The 26,787-nt window shown below is 47.2% G+C and overlaps 1 protein-coding gene across 4 annotated transcripts in view; it reads right to left on the minus strand.

Moving 5' to 3' along the window:
* The window catches only part of Kiaa0556 (KIAA0556 ortholog), a 162,742-nt gene that overhangs the window by 82,493 nt on the left and 53,462 nt on the right, over positions 1 to 26,787 (minus strand). For all 4 annotated transcript variants that reach the window (XM_032892688.1, XM_032892689.1, XM_032892687.1 and 1 more), the window contains 3 exons: positions 24,931 to 25,100; positions 23,519 to 23,616; positions 13,965 to 14,096 (listed from right to left, as the gene is read on the minus strand). In XM_032892688.1, coding sequence (XP_032748579.1) covers positions 13,965 to 14,096; positions 23,519 to 23,616; positions 24,931 to 25,100 — 400 coding nt within the window. The remainder of the gene's footprint in view (positions 1 to 13,964; positions 14,097 to 23,518; positions 23,617 to 24,930; positions 25,101 to 26,787) is intronic.

The following is a 26,787-nucleotide window of genomic DNA, read 5'->3' on the forward strand; positions in this document are numbered from 1 at the left end:
ACATTCCATCAAAGCCTTCCTTGTGGGGGCCAAGGTACAGACATCATGGGAACTGAACTGACGACTGGGCACACAAAATGCCCTCCCCATGGGGAATTGGAATGCTTAAGGGATCGGACGGATGCTGCAGACAGACGGTGTGGCTATAGAAAACACTACTAAAATGTAGCCAGGTCCTGATGTCCAGGAGTACAGTATCTGTCTACAAGCCTCCTCTCTGCTGGGCTCAGAGTGAAGTTCACTAGGTGACTATTAGATGCCAAGGTCACACAGTGACAGAACCAACACCCATGTCATCAGTAACAACACAGCAGTTTTAACTGCACAGCTACTGCTGTATTTCATATACCAGCTAAACTCACTATGTACCTCATTTTAGCCCTCGACACCCTGGTCTGGGAATGGCATCATATTGGCTCAGTGAGATGAAAGGCAAGCCTAAGGTCACACAGATGGTAACAAGTAGAGTCAGTGTTCAAATAATACCTGGCTGGGTCCAAGGCTAGGCTACTGGCCATACCACACTCATTTCCTGCCAGGTACCAATACAGAGCAGCCAGTCTCCAGAAGAACTGAAGGCATGTGCTGGATGTCCTAAAGTCTGTGTTATGGTCTGGATGTGGCGTGCCTCACACAGAGCTGTGATTTGAACCCTGAGTCGTCAGCTGATAGCACTCTGAGAATGGGTAGAAATGTTGAGGGAAGCTTTGTAGGTCATAGCCTGGCCCTGGCTTCAGTGCTCTCTGCTTCCTGTTTGTTTCCATGTACACAGCCTGCCCTGCTGCATGACCAAGATCCACCAGTCTTTTTTCTGAGAAAAGTCCCTGAGACAGCACATGGTGAACATGCGTGGATGGAGCGTTACACCCTGGACTACCTCAGGGAGGGGAGAGAAGCAGTCTAAGTTCATTCACACCACCCTCATGGGCCTGAAAGCTTTTTATCCTGCACTGGTTGATTGATATGTTCTATTTGTTCATTCATTTATTTAAGAAATATTTGGGGGTCAGTAAGGTGACTCAGTGTGCAAAAGCAATTGCCACCAAGCTTGGTGACCTGAGTTTGATACCCAGAACTGACATGGTAAAAGGAGAAATCCAATTTGTACAAATTATCCTCTGACCTCCACAAGTATGCATGCATGCAAGTATGTATACATGCACATACAAACGTAAATAAATGTAATTTTTAAAATTAAGAAAAGGGGCCGGGGTTGGGGATTTAGCTCAGTGGTAGAGCGCTTGCCTAGCAAGCGCAAGGCCCTGGGTTTGGTCCCCAGCTCTGAAAAAAAAAAAAAAAAAAAAAAAAAAAAGAAAAGAAAAGGGCCAGACAGATGGCTCAGGGGGCAAAGGTGTATGCACTAGTCTCAAAACCTAATGAGGTCAATTTCTAGAACCAGATAGAAGAAAGAAGCCCACTACTGCAAATTTCCCTTTCATCTCCACACATGGACAGACATATCTGTATACTTAAATAAACAAATGTAAAAAAATTAACTAAAAAATAAATATTTTTGGTGAAAATGTCTGTCTCTCATAAGCAGATACAGATGATAAAGGCAAGGAGCAGAGTGATAAACAGGAGAGGAAGCTCCTGTTCTCATGGGACTCCTGATAGGACAACAAGGATAGCCATCTGATAAGAGACCTCCCACATCCCAGCGACGGCTCCCAAGTCACAAATAGGATATGACTTGTGTCCTAACTTTAGGGCCCACTCTTTGTGTGTGTAGTTGTGGTACATGTGTGGTGTATGTGTGTGGTATGTGCTTGTGTGTGTGTATAATAGATGTGTGTGGTTATAGTGTATGTGTGTGTATATGTGGCTTACTACAGATTCAGTTCTTGGTTTTATGAATCAGGGTCTCACTAAGTTTCCCAAGCTATCTTTGGACTTAAGTAGAACAGCCTGGCCTAGAACTCATGATCCTTCTGCCTCTACCTCCTGCTTTCTGAGTTTATAGGAATGTCTCATCATGCCAAGGTATACTCTGTTCATTTTAAAATCACATTCTTCTACATCATTTTCCATAGAACTATGACTAAGAAAATTATGAAGTATACTATGTATGTATTCAAATATTGTACAAGAGATGAAATGAAGGCTCAACAGATAAAGTGTTTATCATGCAAACATGTGAACTAGAGTTTGGATCCCAGAATTTTCCTAAAAGCTGAGCAGGCACAGAAGCCAACTATAATCCCAGCAGACGGCTGCTGTGCACACTTGTGTATGCAGCTGAGTCACGCAGGGTCCAACAAGAGGAAGCCTTCCAGCATGCTGCCATAGCTGCTTTAGGGGTACATGGGAAGCTAAGTTGTGGGCTTAAGGGCAGGATAACAGAGCACACGCCAAAAAGAAATCTTCCCAAGGTCGACAGGGAGTTTACCATTTGGAGGAGAAGCCAAGGTTCCCCACCTTACAGAACATGTAGCAGTCACACTCAGGTCCTGCTCCTCTCCCCTGGTATCTATCAGGAGGCAACAAAGAGCACAGGAAGAAGCAAGGACAACCAAGAAGAGACAGATGCTCTGGTGACTCAGCCCCTTGACAGATAGGCCACAAACTTTGATTAATTTAATTACAGAAAGCACTAATACCCAGGAAAAGAGAGTTTGACAGGAGAGGTGGAAGCCAACTGTAGAAGCTGGGAGACTGTTATCCCCAGAGACATGCACAGGGAACTCATCCGTGAAAAGAAACAGCTAGCAATCTTACAACTTTTAATTTCACCATTAACATTTCTAGAAAGATAAATTAAGTCGGCAAGAGCACCAAAGGGTGACTAATTAAGTATGCTAGAAATCATGCCAAGTGACTTTATAAGAATACAGTGCCCAAAAGACAAAAGGAAAAGCACTCACACTACTAGGTGGAGAAGTCTAGACAATGTTGTCCAAATCAAGTTCCAGAGGATAAACATTCAGAGAGAGCAGCCTCAACTATTCTGTTTTCTTCATTTTTAAATGTTTATGTGTATGGGCATTTTCCTACATGTATGTCTGTGTACCACATGTGTGCAGTGCCCATGGAAGCCAGAAGAACACATCAGATTCCCTGAGACTAGAGTTACAAATAGTTGTGAGCTACCACGTGGGTACTAGGAATGGAACCCAGGTCCTCTGCAAATCACCATATAATCTTATTGAATTTGCTATTTAAGTGAGAACATTGCACCGAAAAGAGAATGGTTAGCCTTTTGAAGTATCATGGAGGATTCATGAAAATAAACTAACAGGTGGCCACAAATCAGACCTGAGAAACTTCCAAAACTAGGAAATCAAACAAGTTATCCCAATGCAGCCAATTAGAAATCAACCTGAAAGGCAAAATTAGAAAAATAAAACCTACTTAGAATGTTTAGAAAATCTTTAAAATATGGAAGAGGAAACCCTTCTAAAGTCCCAAGTTTATTAGAAGCAAATGACAACAGTCCTACAGTGAGGTGTGCAGGGTAAAGACAAACTTCTGCCTGAAGGAGAACTCAGCTGTTCCACCGCAGAGTAGAGAACAGGGCTGAGGCAGTTTGAGTAGGAATGGCCCCCATAGGCTCATAAGTTTAAATGCTTAAGTCACCAGGGAGTGGTACTATTTAAGAAGGATCAGGAGGAGTGGCCTTGTTGGAAGAATGTGTCACTGGCTGGTCCAGTGTCATACTCTCTCTCAGGTAGCCTATGAAGTGGGATGTAGCTCTTAGCTACTGCCCCAATGCCATGCATGCCGCCATGCTCCCTGCCAAGATGATAGCCCGCCATGCTCCCTGCCATGATGATAGTCCTCTGAAACTGTGAGCAGGCGCCAATTCAATGCTTTCTTTCATAGGAGTTGTCTTGGTCAAGGTGTCTCTTCACAGCAATAGAACAGTGACTAAGACAAGGGCTGAGTGTAGGTGAACAAGGACTTGTGGATCTAGATAACAGGGAGCCTGAACGACTGACTAGGCCCAAATGTCTAGGGAAGAAAGAAGTAAAGGCTAACATGACACGAAATAGAGGTTTCAGAGGATAAGCTAAATGGGGTGCACATGGCTCAATCCACTCAATCCAGCTAAAAGCAGGGAGCTCTTCATAATTATCAGGTTCACTTCTAGACTGTTGAGTCTTCCTAATGAGAAAGCATTATGCATTAGCTGTTACATAAAATGACAGAAAGAATGCAAATTAGCTAAGAAATTCTAAGTAGGCTATTTATGTGAGGCATAAGCCAGACCATTTATACTATTACTGACCAAGAGGTCACTCTTTATTGTTGGTAAATTGGAAAAGCTGCTTTAGAGAACCACATTCCATCTGTCAGCTTCCTCTGCATAAGCATCCACAGGGTGCTGGGAGGCCACACGGCCCTTTCTGGATGCCCCATTAGTGTCAGTTCAGCATCACTGTGCATGTGCACGCATCACTCACCCAGCACTGTACCAGCCTTGCCCTAATGACCTCCTGTTGCTGCCCCACTGGCCCAGGGTCCACTAAGACCATTGGTCGATTTGTTCTTCATTCAGCTTTTTTGGGCTAGGTGTCTCTGGCTATCCTAATTGTCCTGGTTATCACAGAGGCTAATTGTAGTGCTACTGGGAAAGAGAAAGTCCCCCTCTTTCACCAAACTATCAAAGCTTTCAGTCTGAAATGGAAGTCATAAATTGGAGTTAGGAGAGCCAAATCTCGCCAGCAGGTTTTTTTGTTGTTGTTTGTTTGTTTGTCTGTTTTGTTTTGAGCACAGAAAATTATGAATTAATAAACAACATAAAATATGGAAGATATCTGGATGTGCAGCAGTGGTTTAGTGGCTAGGAGCACTGGCTGCTCTTTCAGAGGAACCTGGGTTCAATTCCCAGTACTTACACAGCAGCTTACAACTGTCTGGAACTATGCTTCTAAGAGATCCGATGCCCTCTTCTGGCCTCTGAGGGCACTGCACAAAAGTGTGACAGACATAACATGTAGTCATACACAAAATAAAAAATTTACACATACATAAAATAAAAAATTTTAAATTTCACAAAATCAAACAAACCTCTCATAAGCTATGTGGTTTGACTCCATACGGCCTGCATTTGTATGGTGACAGCTGATTATGGCTGCCCTTGGCAGTTTCCACCACTCCTTCCTTGCCTTGATTGAGTCATGTGATTTAAAATGTACTTTAAGTTTAGAACACCTATCAAAATCCAATATTTTAGGAGATAAGCTACATTCCCCCCACTGTCTCCACTACTCTAAATAGAACAAAATTTCTTTTCAATTTTTAAAGCAAACATAATTACATTTACTCACCTATTTGTATATATGTGGGAAGTAGGGGACACATACCATGACATGCATGTGGAGGTCGAAGGACAACACATGAGAGTCAGCTCCTTCCCTCTACCATGGAGGTCTCAGGGGTCACACTCAGGCGACTGCCTTTACTGCTGGGCCATTGCTGGCTCCGCTTTGCAAGCTTCTGTGTCCTTACTCAGAGCTTAGAAGATCTCGCTCCCATAATTACATCAAGGTGATGCAGTGAGGCCTCAGGAACACCTGTGCCATCCTCCTTTCCTCTCACAGACCCAACTGCTCAGCTATCCAATTCCCTTTCTTAAGAATGATTTGTGTGCAAGCTAAAGTAGAGAGAATATCTTGTACTGAATGGAAGCATCGCTTATCAATAAAACACTGTTGGCGAAAGAGCCGAGGCAAGAGAGGGGGGGGAGGGACAGACAAGCGGGGAGGGAGGATTCGGGATTGATTCAGAGTGGAGATTTGCCCCAAACACAGAAGAAGATGGTCGTTTGAAACTGAGGACCAGCCATGTGGCATGATTTAGAATAAAATAAATGGGTGATTAAGATATGAACTACGTGAGGAACAGAGCCAAAGCCATTGGCCTAAGCATATATTCATGTATAAGAAGTCTCAGAGTCATTATTTCTGGAAACAAAGTGGACTGGTGGAAAAACACGAGGTACAGATGGCTTTTACTACATACTAACTATGCAAGGCAGTTTTCTACAGTCCCAAAACACAGCTGGGCATGTACACACTCACCCCAGCACTCAGGAGAGGAGGTTAAAGGATCTCTGTGAGTTTGAGGCCAGCCTGGTCTACACTGTGGGTCAGGGTTATGTGGGTGGTGAGATCCTGTTTGGAAAAAAAAAAAAACAACTAAAAAGCAAAACCCAATGAAGTACAAACCATCCCAGGCAGCACAACAGAGCTGGGGTCTGAGAGTGGGAGTTGTGTCTACCTGCCAGTGACCTACAGGACGGCTTCCTGGATAAGCTACCCCCTGTGTACCTCATGTCTTCTCTGTTACTATAGAGTCTGGAATATGAGAAGATGTTCTACAACCAGGAGCCTCAAGTTCAGAGGTGGCAGGAAAAGGAAATACTCAATCCACCCCTTCCTGTTGGAAGAGGGAAAGGAGCCCCAAAGGCAGGCTACTTAGCCAAGGCCTTTCAAAGGTTAACGGCAGGTCAGCTGCTGTCTTAGGTTTGTGAGTCTCCATCCTGTGCTGTCAGGCTTCAGGAAGACAGCAGACACAGCTGAGTGTCATGACAGCCAACATGGAGTAGAGGGCTGGGAAAGCTTGCACTGTCAGAATTAGTTTTCTAAGTCAGAGTGCGACAGCAGCAGTGATGCCCACGGTGGGTCAGGCGGGTCGGCTGGAGGCTGCCTACCACTGCTGCGGCCCTCCTTACCCTGAATTTCTACATTTACTTTTCAGACCTTAACTAATAATGTATTTCCTACCCAACTCTATCTTGTTGGCATTGTTTGTCTTTCTGGTCTGAAATTCTGTTTTTGAACATGACAGGTGCTTTATCCATGGAGCCATCTTCCCAGCGCTAGCTTTTTGATTTTTAAAAACTTGTTTTGAAAAATGCAATACCCACAATTTATCAACTAGTATGATGGACACCCAGATATTTATCACCTACAATCACCAACTGTTATCTTCTGCCATCACGTTATGTACGGTCTTCATTGGTTGCATTTGCAACACTGTGACCCTCTGTCTTCTACATTTTGTATCTCTCCTAAGTATAAGAAAGTTTTCTGAGAGGCTGGAGTTAAGAGCATCAGCTGCTCTTCCAGAGGACCAGGGTTCCATTCCAATCACCCATCTTGTGGCTCACAAGCTCACAATTGTCTATAATTCCAGTTTCAGGGAATCCAACACCCTCTTCTAGCTTCCTAGGCATGCATGTGATACAGAGATATATATGCAGGCAAAATACCCATACACATCAAATGAGAATAAATATCTACTACAAATAAACCTTTAAAAAGAAAGAAAGGGAGGTTGGAGAGATGGCTCAGTGGTTAAGAGCATGGACTGCTATTCCAGAGGTCTTGAGTTCAAACACATGGTGGCTCGCAACCATCTGTAAATGAGATCTGATGCTTCTTCTGGTGTGTCTGAAGACAGTTACAGTATACTTATAAATAAATAAATCTTTTTTAAAAAAAAGAGAAGAAGAAAGAAATAAAAAGGAAAGGAAGAGCATATTTTCTAAGAAGGCAGAGTAAAAAAAGTATCAAGCTCTGGAAATTTAATATTTTGTGTGTGTGTGTGTGTGTGTGTGTGTGTGTGTGTGTGTGTGTGTGTGTGAATTTAGCAACTACTTAATTTCCCCCAAACTCACTGATCCTTCCCTGGCCCATTGTTCTCATTAGATACAATTGTGGTAAATGTCTTTACTGTCCTGTAATCTGGGACATCATATTCATTCATATTCATTCTCTCTCCGTCTCTTTCTCTCTCTCTCTCTCTCTGTCTCTCTCTCTCTCTGTCTCTGTCTGTCTGTCTCTGTCTCTGTCTCTCTCTCTCTCTCTCTCTCTCTCTCTCTCTCTCTCTCTCTCTCTCTCTCTGTCTCTCTCTCTCACCACTGACATTTTCCAAGATCACTACAGCTATTAGTAGAGCAGGCCTCCATTCCGGTTTGCCTGGCTTGTCCTCAGGTGATTTTGGCATTTCTCACCATCATTCTCAGCTATGTGCTCACCACAGAGAGATTCAGCTGAGAGGAGTTTCCCTCTATCACCATGGAAAGCACCATGAAGCAGCACTGATGGGGGCCCTGCTGTAGGCCTGGCTCCCAGGCTCAGATCAATAACAGCCACAACAGCCTATGGTACCTTCTGGAGCAGACTCAGCCCAGCTCAGTTCCTACCTGTGAGTGCACCTCCATGGACCCCGTCATCCAGTACAGGTCTCTGTTCCTTAGTTTCTTCAAATACCTAGTGCTCAACTCACGGATTGTGGTAATGGAGGTTACGACCCCAACTGGTATGCGACTCAGTGCTTAGTCAGTGTGAGCTCCGTCACTTCAAAATGCACTCTTTGCCCAAACATCTCAGGTATTATTTGTGTGCAGGTGTGTGTGTGTGTGTGTGTGTGTGTGTGTGTGTGTGTGTTTCTGCATGCATGTGTATGCATGCACACATGTGTAGAACCAGGTGTCTTCCTTGGTCACTCTACCTCCTATTTCATTAGACCATGTTTTTCACTGAATCTGACACTCACTGATTTGGCTAGCTTGCTTGGTGAGAAAACCTCATGGGTTATCCTTGTCTCCAGCACTGGGGTTACAAATGAGCACACCATGCCCAGCTTTTAACATGGGTGCTGGGGATCTAACTCAAATCTTCATGCTGTGCAGCAAGCAGTCTACCAACTGAAGCACCTCCTCATCCTGTAGCGCTTTTTGTGTTAACCCAATCCTGCTGCTCATCTGGGTCAATTCCAGACTCACTCAGGAGCTCTGCATAAAAGTCCATCTTACCACTGCATCCTGAATCATTAAGAGAATCTTGTCATTGTCCATGCTGCAGGGAGCATTGTGGTACCCCTGTGTGTTCAGAAGGGAGAAAGTCATGAGGCTTGTAGCTGGTGGGAGAATTGGCATCCTAGGTATAAGTGCAGGGACCATGCACAATATCTGTACCTCTCTGTCTGAAAATGGTATGTGTGTGTGTGTGTGTGTGTGTGAGTGTGTGTGTGTGTGTGTTTATGTGTGTGTGTGTATGTGTGTGTGTGTTTATGTGTGTGTTTTTGTGTGTGTGTGTGTGTGTGTATGTGTGTGTGTGTGTGTGTGTGTGTTTGGGGGGTCCGTGCTCTCCTGCTGCTCTCCCTGCCACCTGCCTTTCTTGACCACTACCTTCTGTTGCCACTCCTGCACCTGTCTGCTCACACTCTTTCAATCTGTCAAAACCACTGAAGACACAGCCACTACATGGCCAAGCCATTGTATTCCAAACAGTGCTCTAAGCTACTTGTTGAGGGAGTTACTAGTGTGGAAAGACATCCATAGTGTGCTGTGGAGAATAATAATAATAATAATAATAATAATAATAATAATAATAATAATAATAGTGTAAGCTTATGAAATAGGATAAATGGCAAACCCCACTTATGTTAAACTAGCAATAAAAAATATGGAAGACAAGCCTAGCTACTCAGAAGGCTGAGGCAGGAGGATTACAAGGTAAAAGCCTACTTGGGCTACATAATGAGTTGAAAGCTGACGGAGGTAACCTATGAAGGCCCTGCCCTGACATTTAAGACGTGAAAAACGACTGAGGGTGCCTGCGTAGCATATGAAGGGCCTATGTTCAACCCTGCATACTATGAAAACCCGATAAATCAAAATAAATGAAAGGAAGCACTTGCTTAAGGGTCTGTCATCTGGAGTTCCTAACAGAAGTACCCATGTAACTAACAGACTTTTCCTGTCAGCCAGCACTTGCTTTGTAAGTCTCGCTGTAGAAGAAGCCCACCATAGTGCCTGCTGTGGTAGGAAAGGCCCTGCTGGGGATGCCTGTACAATGACAGCCTTAAGATGTCAGCATGCACCTGCAATAATGACATTAGGCTGTAACTGTGGGTATAAGATCTTTACCTTATTGTTGAACCCACACTGTGATGGTGGTTTTATCAACTGGACACAACCTAGAGTCATCTGGGAAGTGTCTCAGTGAGGAACTGTCTAGATCAAGTTGGCCTGTGGACATATCGTGATTGTATTGACTGACATAGGAAGAACCACTCACTGTGACAGCACCATTCCCTAGGCAGGGATCCTGCAGTGTGTAAGACAGTGGCCAAGAGCTGAGCACTAACGTGCAGAATTCATTCATGGCTCTCTGCTCTTGACGGTGAGTGTAGTAACACTGCTGCTTCAGTTCTTGCCACCTTAATGTCCTTGCTATGACAAACTCTCATCCAAATTTCTAACCAAAAAATAACCCTTTCTCCCTCAAATTACTTTTGTTAGGGTACTTTATCATAGCAGCAGAAGTAAAACTAATATACACACAATGGGGAAAAAGTTATGAAAGTTTCCCAGTAGTTATGGCTTCCTGTGGCATAGCGGGGCCTGGTGATCACTAAATATGGAAGGACCTCTGTCTGAGATTGACACAGGCTCTCTGTCCCTCCCCACATCCCAGTCCCTCTGGGTACAACGGACAGGTCACCTATTGCAGTCTGGACAATGATGCACAGGGCAGGGAGGCTCTAAAAAGACTTTTGAGATGGAGAGATGGCCACTGACCTAGTACGAGCCTGCCACTCCTGTGTTCAGTCTTTGGATCTCACAGTTGAAGGAGAGAACTGACTCCTGAACGCAATCCTTTGACCTCCACGAGTGTGAACAGTGACACACTTGGGCTGCCCCTCCCCCACACAAATAATAACAAATAAATACAATAATCTTAAAACTTCGATTTTTCTGCCTATCATTTGGGTTTATTCTTGATCCCTAAAGAACGCACTTCCTCAGATGGAGATGGAGTCTCCCATGGCAGCACTTACAGCATGGCCCGGTACTGGGCTCAAACTCTCTAGAAAGAGCTACTATGCTGGAGTTGGAAAACCGGTCAGAACCCTATGGAGGCCTCTTATCCAACAAAAGGAAAATCCTGCCTCTGCCGCAGTCCCCGTCCTGCCTTACAGCTGCTCCTTCAACCCCCCCCCCTCCTCACCTCAGGGCCTTTGTGTTCCACTCTCTGCCCCCTTTGCCTGGGACACTGCTCCACAGGCTCACTCTCCTCAAGTCCCACTTCATGGCTGCCACACAAGAGGCCATGTCTCAGTATTAAACAGGAACCTCTGCCTATCTTCCCTGTCTCCACATTCTACTCTGCTATTTCCAGAGCCCTGTCACCTCCTGCACACTACATGCTTTTTTATTTGGCTATGAAGCCCCGAATGTCTTGAAACTCACTGTGTAGACCCGACTGGCCTCAAATTCCCAGAGATCTGCTTGTGCCAACCTCCGGGGTGCTGAGATTAAACATGTGCACCATCAAGCCCCGCCTATACACTTATCTATCACCTGCTTTACCTTCAGCATCTGGGACTGTGTAGCATGGACCATGGCACCTTGGGGACACACCTCTGGTCCCAGCAGTCAGCCCAGTCATCCCTCATAAGAAAGTATACCATGGACAAGTGTATTGACTCATGCCTTTGATCCCAACACTTGAGAGGCAGAGGCAGAAGCAGGTGGATCTCTGTGAGTTCAAGGCCAGGTTTGCCTACATAGTGAATTCTATGCCAGCCAAGGCTACATAGTGATATTCTCTCTCCAAAAGAAAAAGAAAACAAACAAAAAAGTATAGTAAGGTGATAGTACACACCAAGGAGTTGGGAGATAGGAACATCATGGTTCATGACTAGCCTGGGCTACAGTGTAGGTCATTGCTGGAAAAGAAGAGAAGGAGAAAGAGAGGAAAGACCAGGAAGAGGAGAAGGGAGAGGAAGAGGATGAAGGAGGAGGAGGACCCCAATCACCTGACTGTTTTTAAAGGAAGGAAACAGCCAATTCAGATCATCACATGGAACTCCTGATTGCATCAGTGTCGGCTGCTAATTGAATCTTCCCACAGCACCATACAAGGCAGTACACAGGGGCTGAGAGAGCACGCCTCCAGCATGCCAGTCTGTGAACTCAGAGGCACCGAGAAACTGAAGTTCACAGGCTGTGCTGGAAAGCAAAAGGCTGGCACGTTCCGGCCGCAAAGGTGAGGTGCACAGCCTCTGCAGATGAGGATCCCTTCTGCTCCAGCTCAGGCCTCACTTGCTTCATCCGTGCTGGCACATTCAGCTGTGCCTGGCGTTTCCTCTGTGTCTGTGCAGATGGCAGCTCTCAGTGCTTCTTTCTGCTGTGGCAGGCAAGTAGCACCACTCTCTCTCTCTCCCTTTGCAGGGAAATAACTCCAAGGGGAAATTGACTGTGAAGCCTTAAGGAGAGCCCTCTCAAGATGTGGAGAAAAAGCAGGAAAGAAATATAATCAGGTGCTCACAGTGGGGAACGTGAAGTGCCGGCAGAGCAGCTGAAGCTGCAACTGAGCATGTGCACTGAGGACTGCTACTAATGCTGAGGGCAGGAGAAGCCCAGGGGCAGGGGGTCTCTGCTGTCCAGTGTGCAGGCTTCTGGGAGCCTGCCAAAGAGGAACAAGGTATCAATTTAACAGAAGGTGCCAGGTGCTTCACCGTGGGCAAACAACAACTGTCTCTAGCTCAAACGGCTAACAGCACTCTGGGACCTGGTATGGAGGTAGGATTTATATGAGATTGAACATGGCTAAGATCCAGCTGAAAGAAAATGAAGGTGTGTTTTTAACAGACCGATCCCTACTGATGCTAGGTTCAAAAGCAAATAGTGAGCCAGGTGTGGTGGTGCTAGCAGGAAAATTCTGACTGTGAGGCTATCGGGGACTGCATAGTAAAGCCTCTCTCAAAGAGAGGAGGAGAGGTGACAGAAGAGAAGAAAGTGACCCGGTGAAGCTTCAGTGGGGAAAGTGCTAGCTCTGTAAGCCAGATGACCTGAGTTCATCACCCGGAACCCACATAAAGGTGGAAGGAGAACTGACTAATGTTGACTTCTGAGGTCCCATATGAGCTATAGCACGCTCGCGCGCGCGCACACACACACACACACACACACACACACACACACACACACTGAAAACAAACTACATGTGTGCAATCTGTGCAAGTGTACACAGACCCCTTTCACCCAGCGTGTGAGGTAGAAGGATCCCAGCTCCTTCCCTGTTTCTCCCTCTTCAAACAGCAAACACAGAACAGGTTTCTTGGACAGAATCCCCAGCTCCTCTCTTTGTCATTCACATTTCAACAACGCAGAAGTCACCCAAGGTAAAGGCCCTGGCTGGGGCCGTGAGCCTGCAGGTAGGGCCCATAGCTGAGCGATACAGCTCAGCAATGGAGCGTGGTCTGCTTAGCAACTTGACTTTCACCTGCAGTCTCTCCAGAATGTTGTTGCTTCTATGCAACATGGAGAAATGATGTAGTCATTCATTTTAATTATTAAAATTGTTTCCTTAAAACATTGGTTCTCAACCTTCCTAATGCTTCAACCCTTAATACAGTTTTTCATGTTGTGGTGACCCCCAACCATAAAATTATTCCGTTGCTACTTCAAAACTGTAATTTTGCTACTGTTATGAATTGTAATGTAAATATCTGTGTTTTCCGATGGTCATTCAACCCACAGATCAAAAACCATTGCCTTAGACTAAACTCCACTTGTCAAACCCTATCCCACATTCCAGCCCAGGCCCACTATGCACCTCCCCTCTTAGCCCCTTCTTCATTTAGAGTGATTAGATGCTAGCTGACCCACCCACAGACACAGATGTGTAACCCACACTCTATGTATCAAAACGTGTGAGGTGAGGGCAGGCAAGATGGCTCAGTGGGTAAAAGTGCTTGCTTGCTGCCTGGGCCTGATGACCTGTGTTCAATCCCAGGAACCCATAGCAGGAGAGAACTGACTCCTCAGAGTTGCCCTTTGATTTCTACATGTGCTTCAGTTTGAGACACGCAAACTTTTTTTTCTAATGAGAGAAGAGTAAAGGGCAAAGGAAGGAGGTGCTAGAAAAAGAGCCCTGAGGGTCCAAGAACACCAGACCCTGATTTTGTGGGAGCCCCAAGTACAAGCTGAAGCCAGTCCCTACCTGTGTGTGGTCCCCAGTGGCATCCTCATGCTTGTCAATCACATCCTCATGTGATTCAAAATCTTCTGAACAGTCCAGAGGAGGTTCAATGTGGAGACGAGAGCCAGCTTCAGTTCTGATCTGCACAGATTTCTAGACACAGAAATTCAGTGTTGAAATAAGAACAAACGACTCAAGGACAGGAATGAGCCAAGCCGAGCTGCTCACAAAAATGGCATTCAAGAGGTGCTGTGCCTGAGCGGGACAGGATTTTGGTGAGTTTTTGTTGTTTAAAGATCAGGTCTCTTATGTAGTCTAGGCTGTCCTCAAGCTAGTGATCCTCCTGCCTTAGCCTCCCAAGTACTAGGATTACTACTGTGGCCACTGCGCCCATCTCAGCAGTTGTGACCTCACAGGGTCCACATCACCTTTGCCTGTTTCTTTCTTATGCTTACAAAGTGTGTAGGAGAGAATTTCAGACGTTAATGATTATTTTTCAGTAGAATTTTTATAAGTGTTAAACATTTCCCCAGAAGCCATGCGAGCTGACTGACCTCATGTTTGGGAAAACCTGACTGATGCACTGTGGGTATGCTAACGTGAAACAATACATAGGACGCTCGTGAAGCTCTCTGAACTGTACAAACCGTCCTTGCTGTAGCCTCCCTTCTTTCAAGAATTCTTTGCATCCTTAAGAAATAAATAAATACCAGCGGCAGGTGTTGGGAACTAGGAACCACTCCAGAACCCTCCACCTCCACATAGCCCACCACTATGCATCTAGGAAGGACCAAAGGGCCCATATGGACAACAAAAGGAGTGGGTCACATGGAATAATGCCAGTGCCTCACGTCTGGCTCACCTGGCCTGAGCTAACAAGGAGATGCTTCCCTAACGCCCCCAGATGTTGCATCAACAGACCACAGAGAAGGCTTTTAGCACTTGTGACTTTTATCCTGAGTACCGTGAGCGAATTGGTGACATAAAGAGGAGCAGCAGAGGGGGTGGCAGCTACAGCTGGGGTGGGGATGAGGGGCAGCTAGAGAGTTTCAGAGAGTGGGTGGGACAGAGTGGGGGGGTGAAGATGACTGAGGACAGTGCAGTATTGAAAAGAAACAGCACAAAAGATGGTAGGCAAGATGCTGCAGTCCTTGACTTCTAGAAGAGCTCCTGGGAGCTGCCAACCCCAAAGGCTCATGGTCATGACGCAATGGTTTGAAAGCTATACCACTAGTCATAGTAGCCATCAGAATCCCAGGGCTGGAGCACTTGCTACTGCTGCCTGCTCCCTGCTGCCTGACTGCTTAGAGCCCACGATCTCACTGGCTGCTGAGTGCTGGACCACTGGCAACTGGGACTCAGAAGAGGGAGCCTCTAACCTCTGCACCTAGAGCTGCCTCTGGCCTCTTAAGACCTGAAGCCATACGTCTTTGTTCTCAGGGCTTTGAGTCAGTCAGTCCACCCTCAAGCCCGCTTGTCTGTCCTGCCCTTTGCCTTCTGGAGAAGCACCTTAGCTCTCTCTTGGGCCCAAGACTGCCAATACTAGAAACTACTCACTGTTCACTAGTGATTTCCACCTGAGCAGAACTTAGCTGACAGATGACAGGCTGTCTCATCTTTCAAGCCACAGTTAGCAAACCCAGACCTTACTTGATACATCCAGCACACAATGCCTCCTTACCAATCCCTACACTGTCTAACATGTGTGACTGTTGAACCTGTTGGAGCCACTGCCAGGGCCCTATCAGTCCAGCTGAGCCCACACAAACCCTTTCCTGTATCTCTGTGGGCTTGTTTGCCTTCCTACCCTCAGTCCATGTGTGGCTCAAGGATGAGAATGGAACAGGCAGCTGTCTATGAGAGCAAGGAAGATGTCCCACTAGAGAAACAAGGGCCCTCAGGTCACCATGTAATGCCTTGGGATGGTTCTAGAGCCACACGCCCTCATTCTCCACCTTTCCTCTTCACTCCAAAGCCTTGGCTACCTCCAGCTGTGGTATGGTTTCCTTCTAGACTTTACTACTTTGTTCTCTTCTTCAGGCTAAGGCAAACATGCTAAGCTTTTCTCCCTGGGACTTTCAACAACACGAGGCCTATTGGACAGGAAGGGAGGATGGGAGAAAAGGCTGACCTCGGACATGGGTCAGGCCAAGGAGGAGGTAGCTTGGATCATCAGCCACCCAGCTCCTTTCAGGGCCTTCTGGTCCGTTCTCTAAAGAGGGAAGGGCTTAGACTAGAGCTTTGTGCTTCTGAATGCTGCCAGTGGACCTGCAGTATTATTAGCCTTTCCCTCATCACTTTCCTAAAATCCAGACAAGTCTGGGCATAGACTGCCAGTCTGTCCTGTTCTCTGTCTCTAGAGAAAGCACTTTAGTTCTTTCTTGGAATCTCCTGCCTGCCTCTGATCCCAGTGGCTCTTTTAAAATTAAGTTCTCCCTCCAGGGGAAGATGCAGCATGTGACCTAAGCTAGAGTGGCAGATGCCACACCCCTTTCCTGCCCACCATACTGAACGATAGTTCTTGGGAACAGGAGATATGAAATTGGGGAACAGAATGTAAGTGAGGAACTGTTTGGGGCTATCATGGCATTCTGGGGCACAGGGAAAGCCCAGGTGAGAGGCAGAGATTGGGAGCCTGCCCAGGTCTGTGGTCTTGGACAATGTGCATTGCTTGAAAGGAAGCTGGCCAATAACAGTGGGAGGTGCAGCTAGGCCGGCCTCTGGCTTGGCACATCCACAGAAGGAGCTCTACATCCAGCAAGGAGCCAGGATCACAGCCTTCAGCAACTTCCCAGCCTCCTCCTCAGCAGCTCAGCACAGCAGAGCTTCCCAGTGATGCCCAATATGCAAACACAGCTTTGTGGTCAGCCCCAAGGCCCTTAGTCAGCAGGCCCTCACCAAGCTCTAAGAGCATTGAGTTCCAGATACCAATACCCTGCCCCCGAGTCCACTCAGCACCATAGTGAACACTGCAGGTTATGAAGCAACAGTGCTGAAATTAACTCTGGTCCAGAAAGCACTCACAACACCTAGTGGGTGCCCGAGGGTAATAAATAGCTGCCATCTGGCCTGCTCTCCCACCCTAGCCTGGGGAGCCTCCTCTGCCCACAGCGTGGGGGGCTGCCCCACCCACACCAAGGCTGGCAGACTGTAACCCAGCCCAGCCACATGCATGCTCCTAGCCTCCCACCTCCCACTCCGCATGGAAGGATGACGATGATGCTCCGGGCTGGCTCCCCAAATGGCGTTCTGCTTTACCAGGAGTGGGTGTTCATGCGCCGCTGCTTTTTACTGCCTACTTGCAAACCCAGACCCTGGCAGACCTTTGCAGTACCTATGCTGGAGGAGGATTTAAAAGACTCTCCACAACCCCCCCCCCCACCCCAAAGCTGCTCACTTCATGCTCAGCCCACACTCTACCCAGTTCATGCCCGGAGTTATTTGTGTGTCTTCTGCACCTCCTCATAGAGTGTTCTAAGAGGGGGCATTGAAGTGTGCTGTCAAACACAAAAAGAGCAAGTACAGGGGATGCCCTGTATGCTTGTGCAGGTTGTGTGCTATATTAATGGCGCCCCCTAGAGGTGGAAGGGCTCTACCAAGACCCTAAAGACAGGCTGAGTGAGGAGCCATCTTCTTTGATCAGCTCTTCCCAGGTTTGTCAGCTCTTGTCATGATCAGAAGTCAGAAGGCACCAAAAGAAGGGGCCCAGCTTTGCAACCTGGAAGAGAACTGTACTGCAGATGCTCATATGTCTGCAGCAACCCAGGATGCAGATGTTGCAGTGAGGGACAGCCAAGGCCACTTTCATCTCACAGCAAACGTTCTGTGGAGACCTTTCCTGAAAGTCTGGCCCACGGTAAATTGTCGGAAGGCCAATCCCTTCACTGCCGATTTAATGCTGAGAGCCAGTGACGTTCATCAAAGCTGACAGCATTTTGGTAAATGGCGGCTCTGTTGATTAGGCCACTGTCTACCCAAGTATTACAAGGCTGAGGAAGCCATAAATCTTAATCCACTGATGGCAGCAGAGAGATCTAAGGCTGCAAGGGAAAGACCAGCAGGTACAGATGCCCAGATATCACCTGCAGGCCACTCCGCAGTAAAGGTGGTGACTGTGGAGACTGCTATATTTACCTAGTCAACCTCTAGAGCTCCCAACCCCCACTGACTGGGCCATGGCCAGCAAAAGTGGTAGTGTAATCTCACTGGCCCTTTACCGTGGTATAGAGAAACTCTGAAACTAGAACAAAGCCATGTCCCATTCCTGGTGGGTGGCTTTTAAGAATTGGCCATTGGCTACTGGAGACATTGCTACTTTAACCTCTAGCTATCCCTAAAGACAAGGTTATCATGGATGGTTCTACAGCCTTCTTGCCAAATGAGTTTCAGGCTTGTACTCTTGAGAAAGTCTCTTCTAGGTGCTGGAGAGATGGCTCAGTGGTTAAGAGCACTGACTGCTCTTCCAGAAGTCCTGAGTTCAATTCCCAACAACCACATGGTGGCTCACAACCATCTGTAATGGGATCTGATGCCCTCTTCTGGTGTGTCTGAAGACAGCTATAGTGTACTCATATATATTAAATAAATGATATTAAAAAATAAAAATAAGGGGCTGGGGATTTAGCTCAGTGGTAGAGCGCTTGCCTAGCAAGTGCAAGGCCCTGGGTTCGGGTCCCCAGCTCAAAAAAAAAAAAAAAAAAAAAAAAAAGAGAAAGTCTCTTCTATTGTAATAGCTAGGCTCTAAAGTGTTCCTATTTGCTGGTCTAGACCCAGAAGAAAGGGATTCCATGCACCACTGATCAGCTAGCTGCAGGAAGAGGTAAACTGTCAGACTGGGGCAGTGGACGTAAGAAATAAGGAAACCCACCAGGCAGACAGAGACAGGGCCATGGTCCCATTCCTGGTGGAAATTAGCTTTTAAGAATTAGCCACTGGCTACTAGGGACACTACTACCTTAATTACCTGCTTCCTTCTGGCTACCCACAAAGAAAGAGGTGCCCAGACAAAAGGGTGGAAAGAGGTGGACATGGTGGCTCAAGCCTGTAATCCCAGCAAAAGAGAGGTGTATGTAGGAGGATCAAGACTTCAAGGTTAGCTGTAACTACATAGTTCAAGGACAGCATGGGCTATACTAGACCCTGTTTCAATCTTCTGTAAAAAGCAAATGAAGAACTGGGCAGTGGCACATGCCTTTAATCCCAGCACTTGGAGGCAGAGGCAGCTGGATCTCTGAGTCCGAGGCCAGCCTGGTCTACAGAGCAAATTCAAGGGCAACCAGGGTCATATAGACAAACCTTGTCTCGAAAAACCAACCCCCCTCTAAAAAAAAGTTTAGAGAATTTTTTTTTTTTTTTGGTTCTTTTTTTTCGGAGCTGGGGACCGAACCCAGGGCCTTGCGCTTCCTAGGCAAGCGCTCTACCACTGAGCTAAATCCCCAACCCCCAAAAGTTTAGAGAATTAAAAACTCCAGAGGCATAAGGGCAAAGACTGCCCTCTCTGTCTTCTGTGGAACCAAAGGCCTGCCTCGGGACTTTCTACCTTGGAGATCACTTAAATCCATTTCTCATCCTGGTGACAGTAATAACAAGGTAGCCAACATACCAAGGCTAGCTGTCCAACTCCAGCACATCCTAGACAACAGGTTGTGACATCACACACACACACACACACACACACACACACACACACACACACACACTATGGTGGCTTGAATATGCAGGAGTGGCACTATTAGGAGACATGGCCTTGTTGGAGGAAGTGTGTCACTGTGGGGGTGGGCTGTGAGACCCTTATCCTAGCTGCCTGGAAGCCAGTCTTCTCTTGGCTACCTTCCAATCAAGATGAAGAACTCTCAGCTCCTCCAGTGCCTGCTTGGATGCCGCAATGCTTCCTGCAGTGATGAAAATGGACCAGACCTCAGAACCTGTAAGCCAGCCCCAATAAAATCTTGTCCTATAAAAGTTGGCTTGGCTATGGTGCCTTTTCACGGCAATGGAAACCCTGTATACACACATGTATACACCCTACCAGGCTATTCAAGGCCAGGCAGGATAAGGATCAGGTGACCTTGAGTCACAGCCCACTCAAGTAGCAGTCAGCACCACACCAAAGTCAAACTACTACAGTCCAGGCCATCCAAGTAAGACAGATGAGCTGAGACGTTCAAATCGTTTCTCTTAGATATTTCAACCAATCCAGGACTAAGAAACTGACCTGAAAGGGTGCAGTGGGTCAGTGAGGCCAGCGGATTGGGCATAGAGTGGGGCTGTGGAAAGCAGCAGAGAAGAGCTATGTGGATCCAGGAACACAGCCTCAGAGCTCTTGCAAGTCCTAAGGTAAGGGGAGTTAGTTAGGGTGGTCCTATCTACACACAGCAGCCAAGATCTTTCCAAAGGGAGCCCCTCCACTCAGACTACTGTCCAGACTCCTCAGTTTGTATGATCAGCCATGCAACTGTGGGCCAGGCCCCCAGTGCTTCCTCTCAGTCACCATGTACTGATCATAGCTAACACCTTTCCATCACACTCCACTCTGCCATTCCAAGGAGACCACAATCCCCACACTCAGCTTTGCTGCAGTGCCCCTGGGCACCTCTGCTGCCTGTCACCACCTCCCCTGCATGGCTGTCCTTCATAGCAGCTGCCATTAACTTGCTGGCTACTGTTTCCTGGCCTGTCTCCCACTCCCATTCCATAAGTTCCAGGGCAGCAGGGCTGGCCTGCTTCACTTGCAGCTCACAGACCAGCAGTAAGGATCCAAAACTTTGAAGTGCTCCATAAATGGCCAGGACTGAACAAAGAGTGAAGTCAGACATGGGAATGAAGTGCCAGAAGAGACCACTCAGCAGTCAAGACAGACTGACGCATAGCCATGAGGACCATGGTTTGGAATCTAGCACGATGGAACAAGAGGGCCTCCTGAGCAAAGGCACAGCAGAGTGTGCTGGAAAGGTGTTAATACCTTCCAGCTCTGATGGGGCAGAGACAGGAGGATTGCTCGTGTTTGATAAGTTTCAGCCTAGCTGAGAAAATGCAAGCCCAGTTTCTTTTAGAGAGACGGATTCCATGGTACAGGCCGAGAGTGAATGAGAAGTACACCCGGGGCCTTCTTCTGGCCTTTGCACACATGCATGTTCCCCACCAATAAAATAAATATGTAAACAGAAATGACAGAATGAAGAGCCTGGAACCCTCCAGACTGAGAAACCCTCAACGCCTGCCCTCCACCTACCCAACAACAACCAGCATAGCCAATTCATCACCTCTGGGAGGCGAGGCAGGAACCTCCACAGACACTAGCTGGATGGTCCTCACCAGCTACCCTCTGAGGCAGGTAACCTATTGACCATCCTCTAGATTAAAAAGCGGCACCACAAGGAGGGGTGGTATAGCCAGAGAGCTGCAGGCACGAACCTCATCCTAGCCTCATCACCTGCCATTAGGGGCACCTAGCTCAAGAAACACACGGCTTATAGACGTGTGAGACACCATGCACATGCTGCAGAAGGCTGTGGTGATTACACAGGGAAAGCTCAGAGAGGTCCATTACCAGCTCCAAAACACACACCAAAGCAGCAGCCCAAAGCCCATTCTCTTCAATTCCCAGGAGCCACATTCAAATGCCCTGAAGAGCCAGCTGGGGAGAAAAAGTAAAGTAGAAGAAACAGTATGTAAGCCAAATGATATGATGCTGCTCTGCCAAGCTGCTGAGACGCTGAGGGTGGTAGCTCCATGGCCTCTCTCTGCAGCTCCTCATGGCTCAGGCAGGGTCTGTGTGCAAAGGAGGTCCAGCATCATATTGCCACAGCAGGGAGAACAAATGTGAGGGGGGAGGGAAAAGGTGGGTCAGTGCTATTTCTGAGCACTGTCCTGAAGGCCACAGGTTTTTCACCTCCATCCCACACTAGCCCCCAGACCACAGAACAGGATCTGTCCTGGCATCCCTGAGGCTGTGTCCCCACTCTCCCAGCTGTCCTGGGCAGCAGCTCTCTTAGAGGCCAGGGCCGAAAAGTGTCCAATGCGGGTTGAAGGCCTCCTCCAGCCTGCCCAGCTCACCAGCCCCAGGACCATGCATGCAGCACACTCAGACTGGTCAGCTTCCTACTCAAACAGCAGTCAGTCCCATTGTTGGGCACTGAGTGACCCCTGACTGCTGCAGTGCTGAGGGCAATTATAGCAGAGGGGCTTTGGGAGGCAAGGGGAAATTAGCCCTGATTAAGTCTTGTGAAGTGGGGAGCCACAGGAGAGATGGGAGGGATGCTAATTAATCTTAGGCCAAGCCTTTTAAATTGCACAGACTCTGGGGCCAGCCATTAAGTCCCAGTCTAAGACACAAATATGGCTCGTGATAATAGGAAGCACTCCAACAAGCAGAAGAGCTATGTAGAGTGAGGCAGGCAAGAAAGGCCTCATTAACAAGAAATTAACATTCATGGCTGGGGACAGACACAAGCACCCAGGCTGGTGCCCGGTGGGCCTGCTCTTTAGACCCCGGCTACAGCAGGCACAACTGTTTCCAATGAGCATAGCGGGAAGAAGTTCTCAATACAGGTGTGAAGACCAAGGAGTCTGCAGCAACAGGCCCAATCCATACCCCAACCCAGCCTCCTCCCTTAGGGATCATGTGAACAAGTGCCTTTGGCTCTCTGGGCCTCAATGTCTATGCCAGCACCATGAGGACACACATCACCTAAATGGGTGTCATGAAGATATGTTAGGTGGCAAGCACATGAAAGTCTTCATTGCAGTCTACTGTACAATGCAGTGCCCGATTTCCCCCATATACAGATTAGTAACAACAATGACCCTGCCTAAGCCTCCCAATCTGTATTGTGTAAGGCCATCCTAATGTGCAAAACATGTGACAGGAACTAAGACCACATGACCCAACCTCAGTACACACATGGTACAGTGACACTTGGGTGCATTAGGCAGCTCCAAACATAGCCACAACCTCTCCTAAGGGAAGCTAGCAAGGGGCCATAGTAAGGCCTCGTTGGTCAAGAATATGGAACTCAGAGCCAAAGATCTGATTCTTCCACTTCTTAGCCATAAGCTTGGGCAGGTCCCTGAGATTTTGTAAGCATCGCCTCCTCTCCTCTTAGTAAGAGAGAACAGCATGAGCAGCCAGGCTTCAAGTGTGCTGTGAGTGTAAAGCAGAGGGGCTATGTGCAGCTGAGACAGTGCTGGACTCGGGGGCAGGACTCAGAAACACTCAGCAACATTGGCGGCCATCTAAGTGGGCACCTCAGTTCACCAGGGCAGGGTTCTGTCCTGATCACTTGCTTTATCTATGTCGTGCCTCACACATAGTAGGTATTCGATAAAAAGCAAGTGGATAAGTGAGCCCTCAAGACCGAGCATGAGTCTGCTCTTACTGTACCCCTTTGTGGGCTCTGGATGTCCCAGGCAGAGGGAGGACCCTGCAGCTGGGTAGGTACCCCAGAAGTCAGTCCATGCAGAGAGGGTGCCCTACAGTGCCCAGAATAGTCACCAAGCCCACAGGGACTTAAATGCTTAACAGGCTCACTCTTCATCCTAATGCAACTGCCAGAGCCTAATGCAAGTTTTCAGACCTGGTGCCATCCTCGGCGCTGGACTTTTCCTGGTGCTGTCCTGGAGCTGTGTCTTAAGATCTCTTCAGCTTCTCGGAATAGGGTTCTTCGTCCATAATCTGCAACAGAGACAGAGAAGCAGCTAGTGAGACGTGGGAGGCAAGTTCACCGTGATGGCTATTCTGAAGCCTACATCTGGAATCCAGTCCAGCTGCTCAAGGTCATACATATGAGGGTTGCATCTGCCCGAAGCAAACTGCAAGTAAGCCAATGCCCAGCAGAAAGTGTAAGAGTGGCAGAATGTCCATAAAATGACATGTCTAATGTCACATCAGGCAGTTTGGCAGGTACAAAGAGCCATCACCAAACACAGACATAAGGTGTAGTTCCTACAGTAGGCAGCCATGTGTAAAAGACAGTGGGTGTAGACATATTTGAGGAATAAATTTACTGCTGGGCCCCAAGTTAAGATAATCCTGTTTTCAGCCCCCCCTAATTCTACCAACAAGTGGTATGCCCACCATGAAAGCTGGAGGAGCCATGCCATTCCCTCTTAGCCATAGGGGCTACAGAACTCCTGGTAAACTGCATTTAGAATTCTGCAGTGGCTCTCTGGGGATATTTTGGAATGTCACTCTCTCCCCTAGTCCCTTTGCTGCTGTGTTTATTTTTCCATTATGTAATGGCCTGGAAGCTCCTCACACCCTAGAAGGCCATATTAATACAGAGAGACCAAGTAGATTCCTCAGAGTAACACGGTCAACCTGAAGCCTGGTCCCACCTGTTCAGTAACAGATCTTTACATTCAGTACCAAGTCATTTCCAGTTCGCCTGCATAGACTAGGTAGAGAGCTTCTGCAGCGCCCTCACACATGAAATCCCTTTAAAGCATGAAGGGCTGGATTGGCTAAATGTACAAATGAATAGTGGAAGCAGATACTTCATGGGTGTTAGGTATTAAAGTTGATATGTGCGTGTCGGTTATTATCTAAAACTTCCCTTAAATCATGGACATTAGAGCCCCAGACAATGTAAAGACTAGAAAGTTCTTGCTCTAGCTGCCTTTGGTTTTGGGCATGGAGGTCAAATCTAGTTTGAAAGGGAATAAAAAAGGATTTAAGCTTGAAGTGGTTTCTTAGCACATGTGAGGCCCTGGGCTCCATTCCTATCGCCTTGAAGAGCATTTACCTTCCTTGCTCTGAGGCGCTCTTCCTGGCCAGGTGGGGACAATTAACTCATTTGCTGGTGAGCTCACACATACAGGATGCTTTCAAAGTCTCTAACTTAGCTCTTAATTAATGTTCTTTTGCAGTCCTGCGGACTCATCCCAGGGCTTTGTTTATGTTAGGAAGGTGCTCTACCACTGAGCTACACCTCACCCCTTAATCTTCAACTAAAAATGCTGCTGCCTGGCCTGGAGGGTCTGTACTCACCTTGTGACCCCTCTGCCTGTGAGGCACTTCTGGAGAAGTCTGTGTGCACAGCTTTCCGTGGGGATGTCTTCAGCTCTGAATTGGCCCCATTGACATAGACAGAGAAACCTTGCTCCAAGTGTTCCAGCCTCAGCTGCACGGGGTCCTTGGCCTTCAGATGCTTTAATATCCTTGAAGAGAAAAAAAAATCACCTGCCGGGATCCCAGCAATGCCTGAGGCTCCATGTCCCCAAGGCTAGTAGTAAAGTGCTTTGGCAAGGTGACAGCAACGTCTTTGTGATGGCCCCTAGGCTCATATGTTTGGGTATTTAGTCCCCAGTTGATAGAACTGTTTGGGAAGAATTAGGAAGCATGGCCTTATTGGTGGAGGTGTGTCACTGGGGGGCAGGCTTTGAGGTTTCAAAATATCCCTACCATGACCACTGTATTTTTTCTCTGCTTCATGTATGTGGGTCAGGATGTGAGCTCTCAGCCTCTGCTCAAGTGCAATGTCTGCTTGCCTGCTGCCATGATGGTACAAGGATTCTTACCGCTCAGAAACTGTGAGCCCGATTAAACACTTTCTTTTATAAGTTGCCATGTGTTTTACCACAGCAATTTAAAAGTAACCATGACAATCCTTAACTCATTGCTGATATGACATTGCTTTGTTTTGTTTTGTTTTTTGTCTCAAAGCAGTACACATCGTCTTCATTAGGCTCCTCCCAGAACCATGGCTATAGAATACTTGATTCTTTTTTTTTTTTTTTCCCTTTTTTCTTTTTTACGGAGCTGGGGACCAAACCCAGGGCCTTGCGTTTGCTAGGCAAGCACTCTACCACTGAGCTAAATCCCCAACCCCAGAATACTTGATTCTTAAGAGTCTTTACAAACACCTCTATACATCACAGTCATTAGATTCTCAGGTTGACAAGTGGGTTTCACCTTTAGTGATTAATTACCCAGCAAGTTAGTAAAAACTTTAAATTATTATTTTATATGTATGGGTGTTTTGCCTACATTTATGTCTGTGTACCATGTGTGTGCCTGGTGCCTATAGAGGTCACAAGAGAGTGTTGGGTCCCTGGAACTGGGGTTACAGAGGGTTGTGAGCCTCCATAGAGGTCCTAGACTTGAACCCAGGTCCTCTGGAAGAGCAGCCAATGCTCAGAACTGCTGAGCTACCTCTCTAGGCCCCAAGTTAACAAAATTTTAATATAATACCCATCACATTGTGATAAGCATGGTATACCAAACTCGACTCTTAGCACAGACAGTGGCTTTAGGTCACCGTCCTGGAAGCCATCATGAATACAGAACTACCCTGTGCTGACTCATGGCTCTAGGGAGAAATTGGATATGGTTCTTGCCAGGTCTGGCCACAGCATTTCATCAACTGGTCATCCAATTAACATGCTTGTGTTTGTGTTTAAAGGCACCTTCCTGCCAGGCCTGGTGGTTATACCTGTAATCCCACCTCTGGGAGCAGGAGCAGCCAGCCTGGGCTAAAAAGTGAGGTTCTGCCTCAAAACAAAAGTAAATACACTTGGCTGAGGACAGCTCAGCTGGTAGAGTGGTTGCCTTGCAAGTGTAAGGACCTGAGTTCGATCCCCAGACTCAGTAGTACAGGCCTTTAATCCCAGTACTCAGGAGACAGAGGCATCTCTGTGAATTCCAGGCTGGCCAAGCTACATAGTGAGACCTGGTCTCAAAAGTCAAAACGACAAATAAGGCCAGGCTGAGGAGGAAGAGACAAGCATATGCTGTGGCTCAATGACCAGCCACTCCAGCCAGTCACTGTGTTCCAGGCAAGTAAGAGACTCTAAAGTCTCAAAAACAAAGTAAATGTACCATGGAACCAAATGGACTCCACATTCA

The sequence above is a fragment of the Rattus rattus genome, chromosome 2 (assembly GCF_011064425.1).
Source record: "Rattus rattus isolate New Zealand chromosome 2, Rrattus_CSIRO_v1, whole genome shotgun sequence".
In the NCBI taxonomy this organism is placed as follows: Eukaryota; Metazoa; Chordata; class Mammalia; order Rodentia; family Muridae; genus Rattus; species Rattus rattus.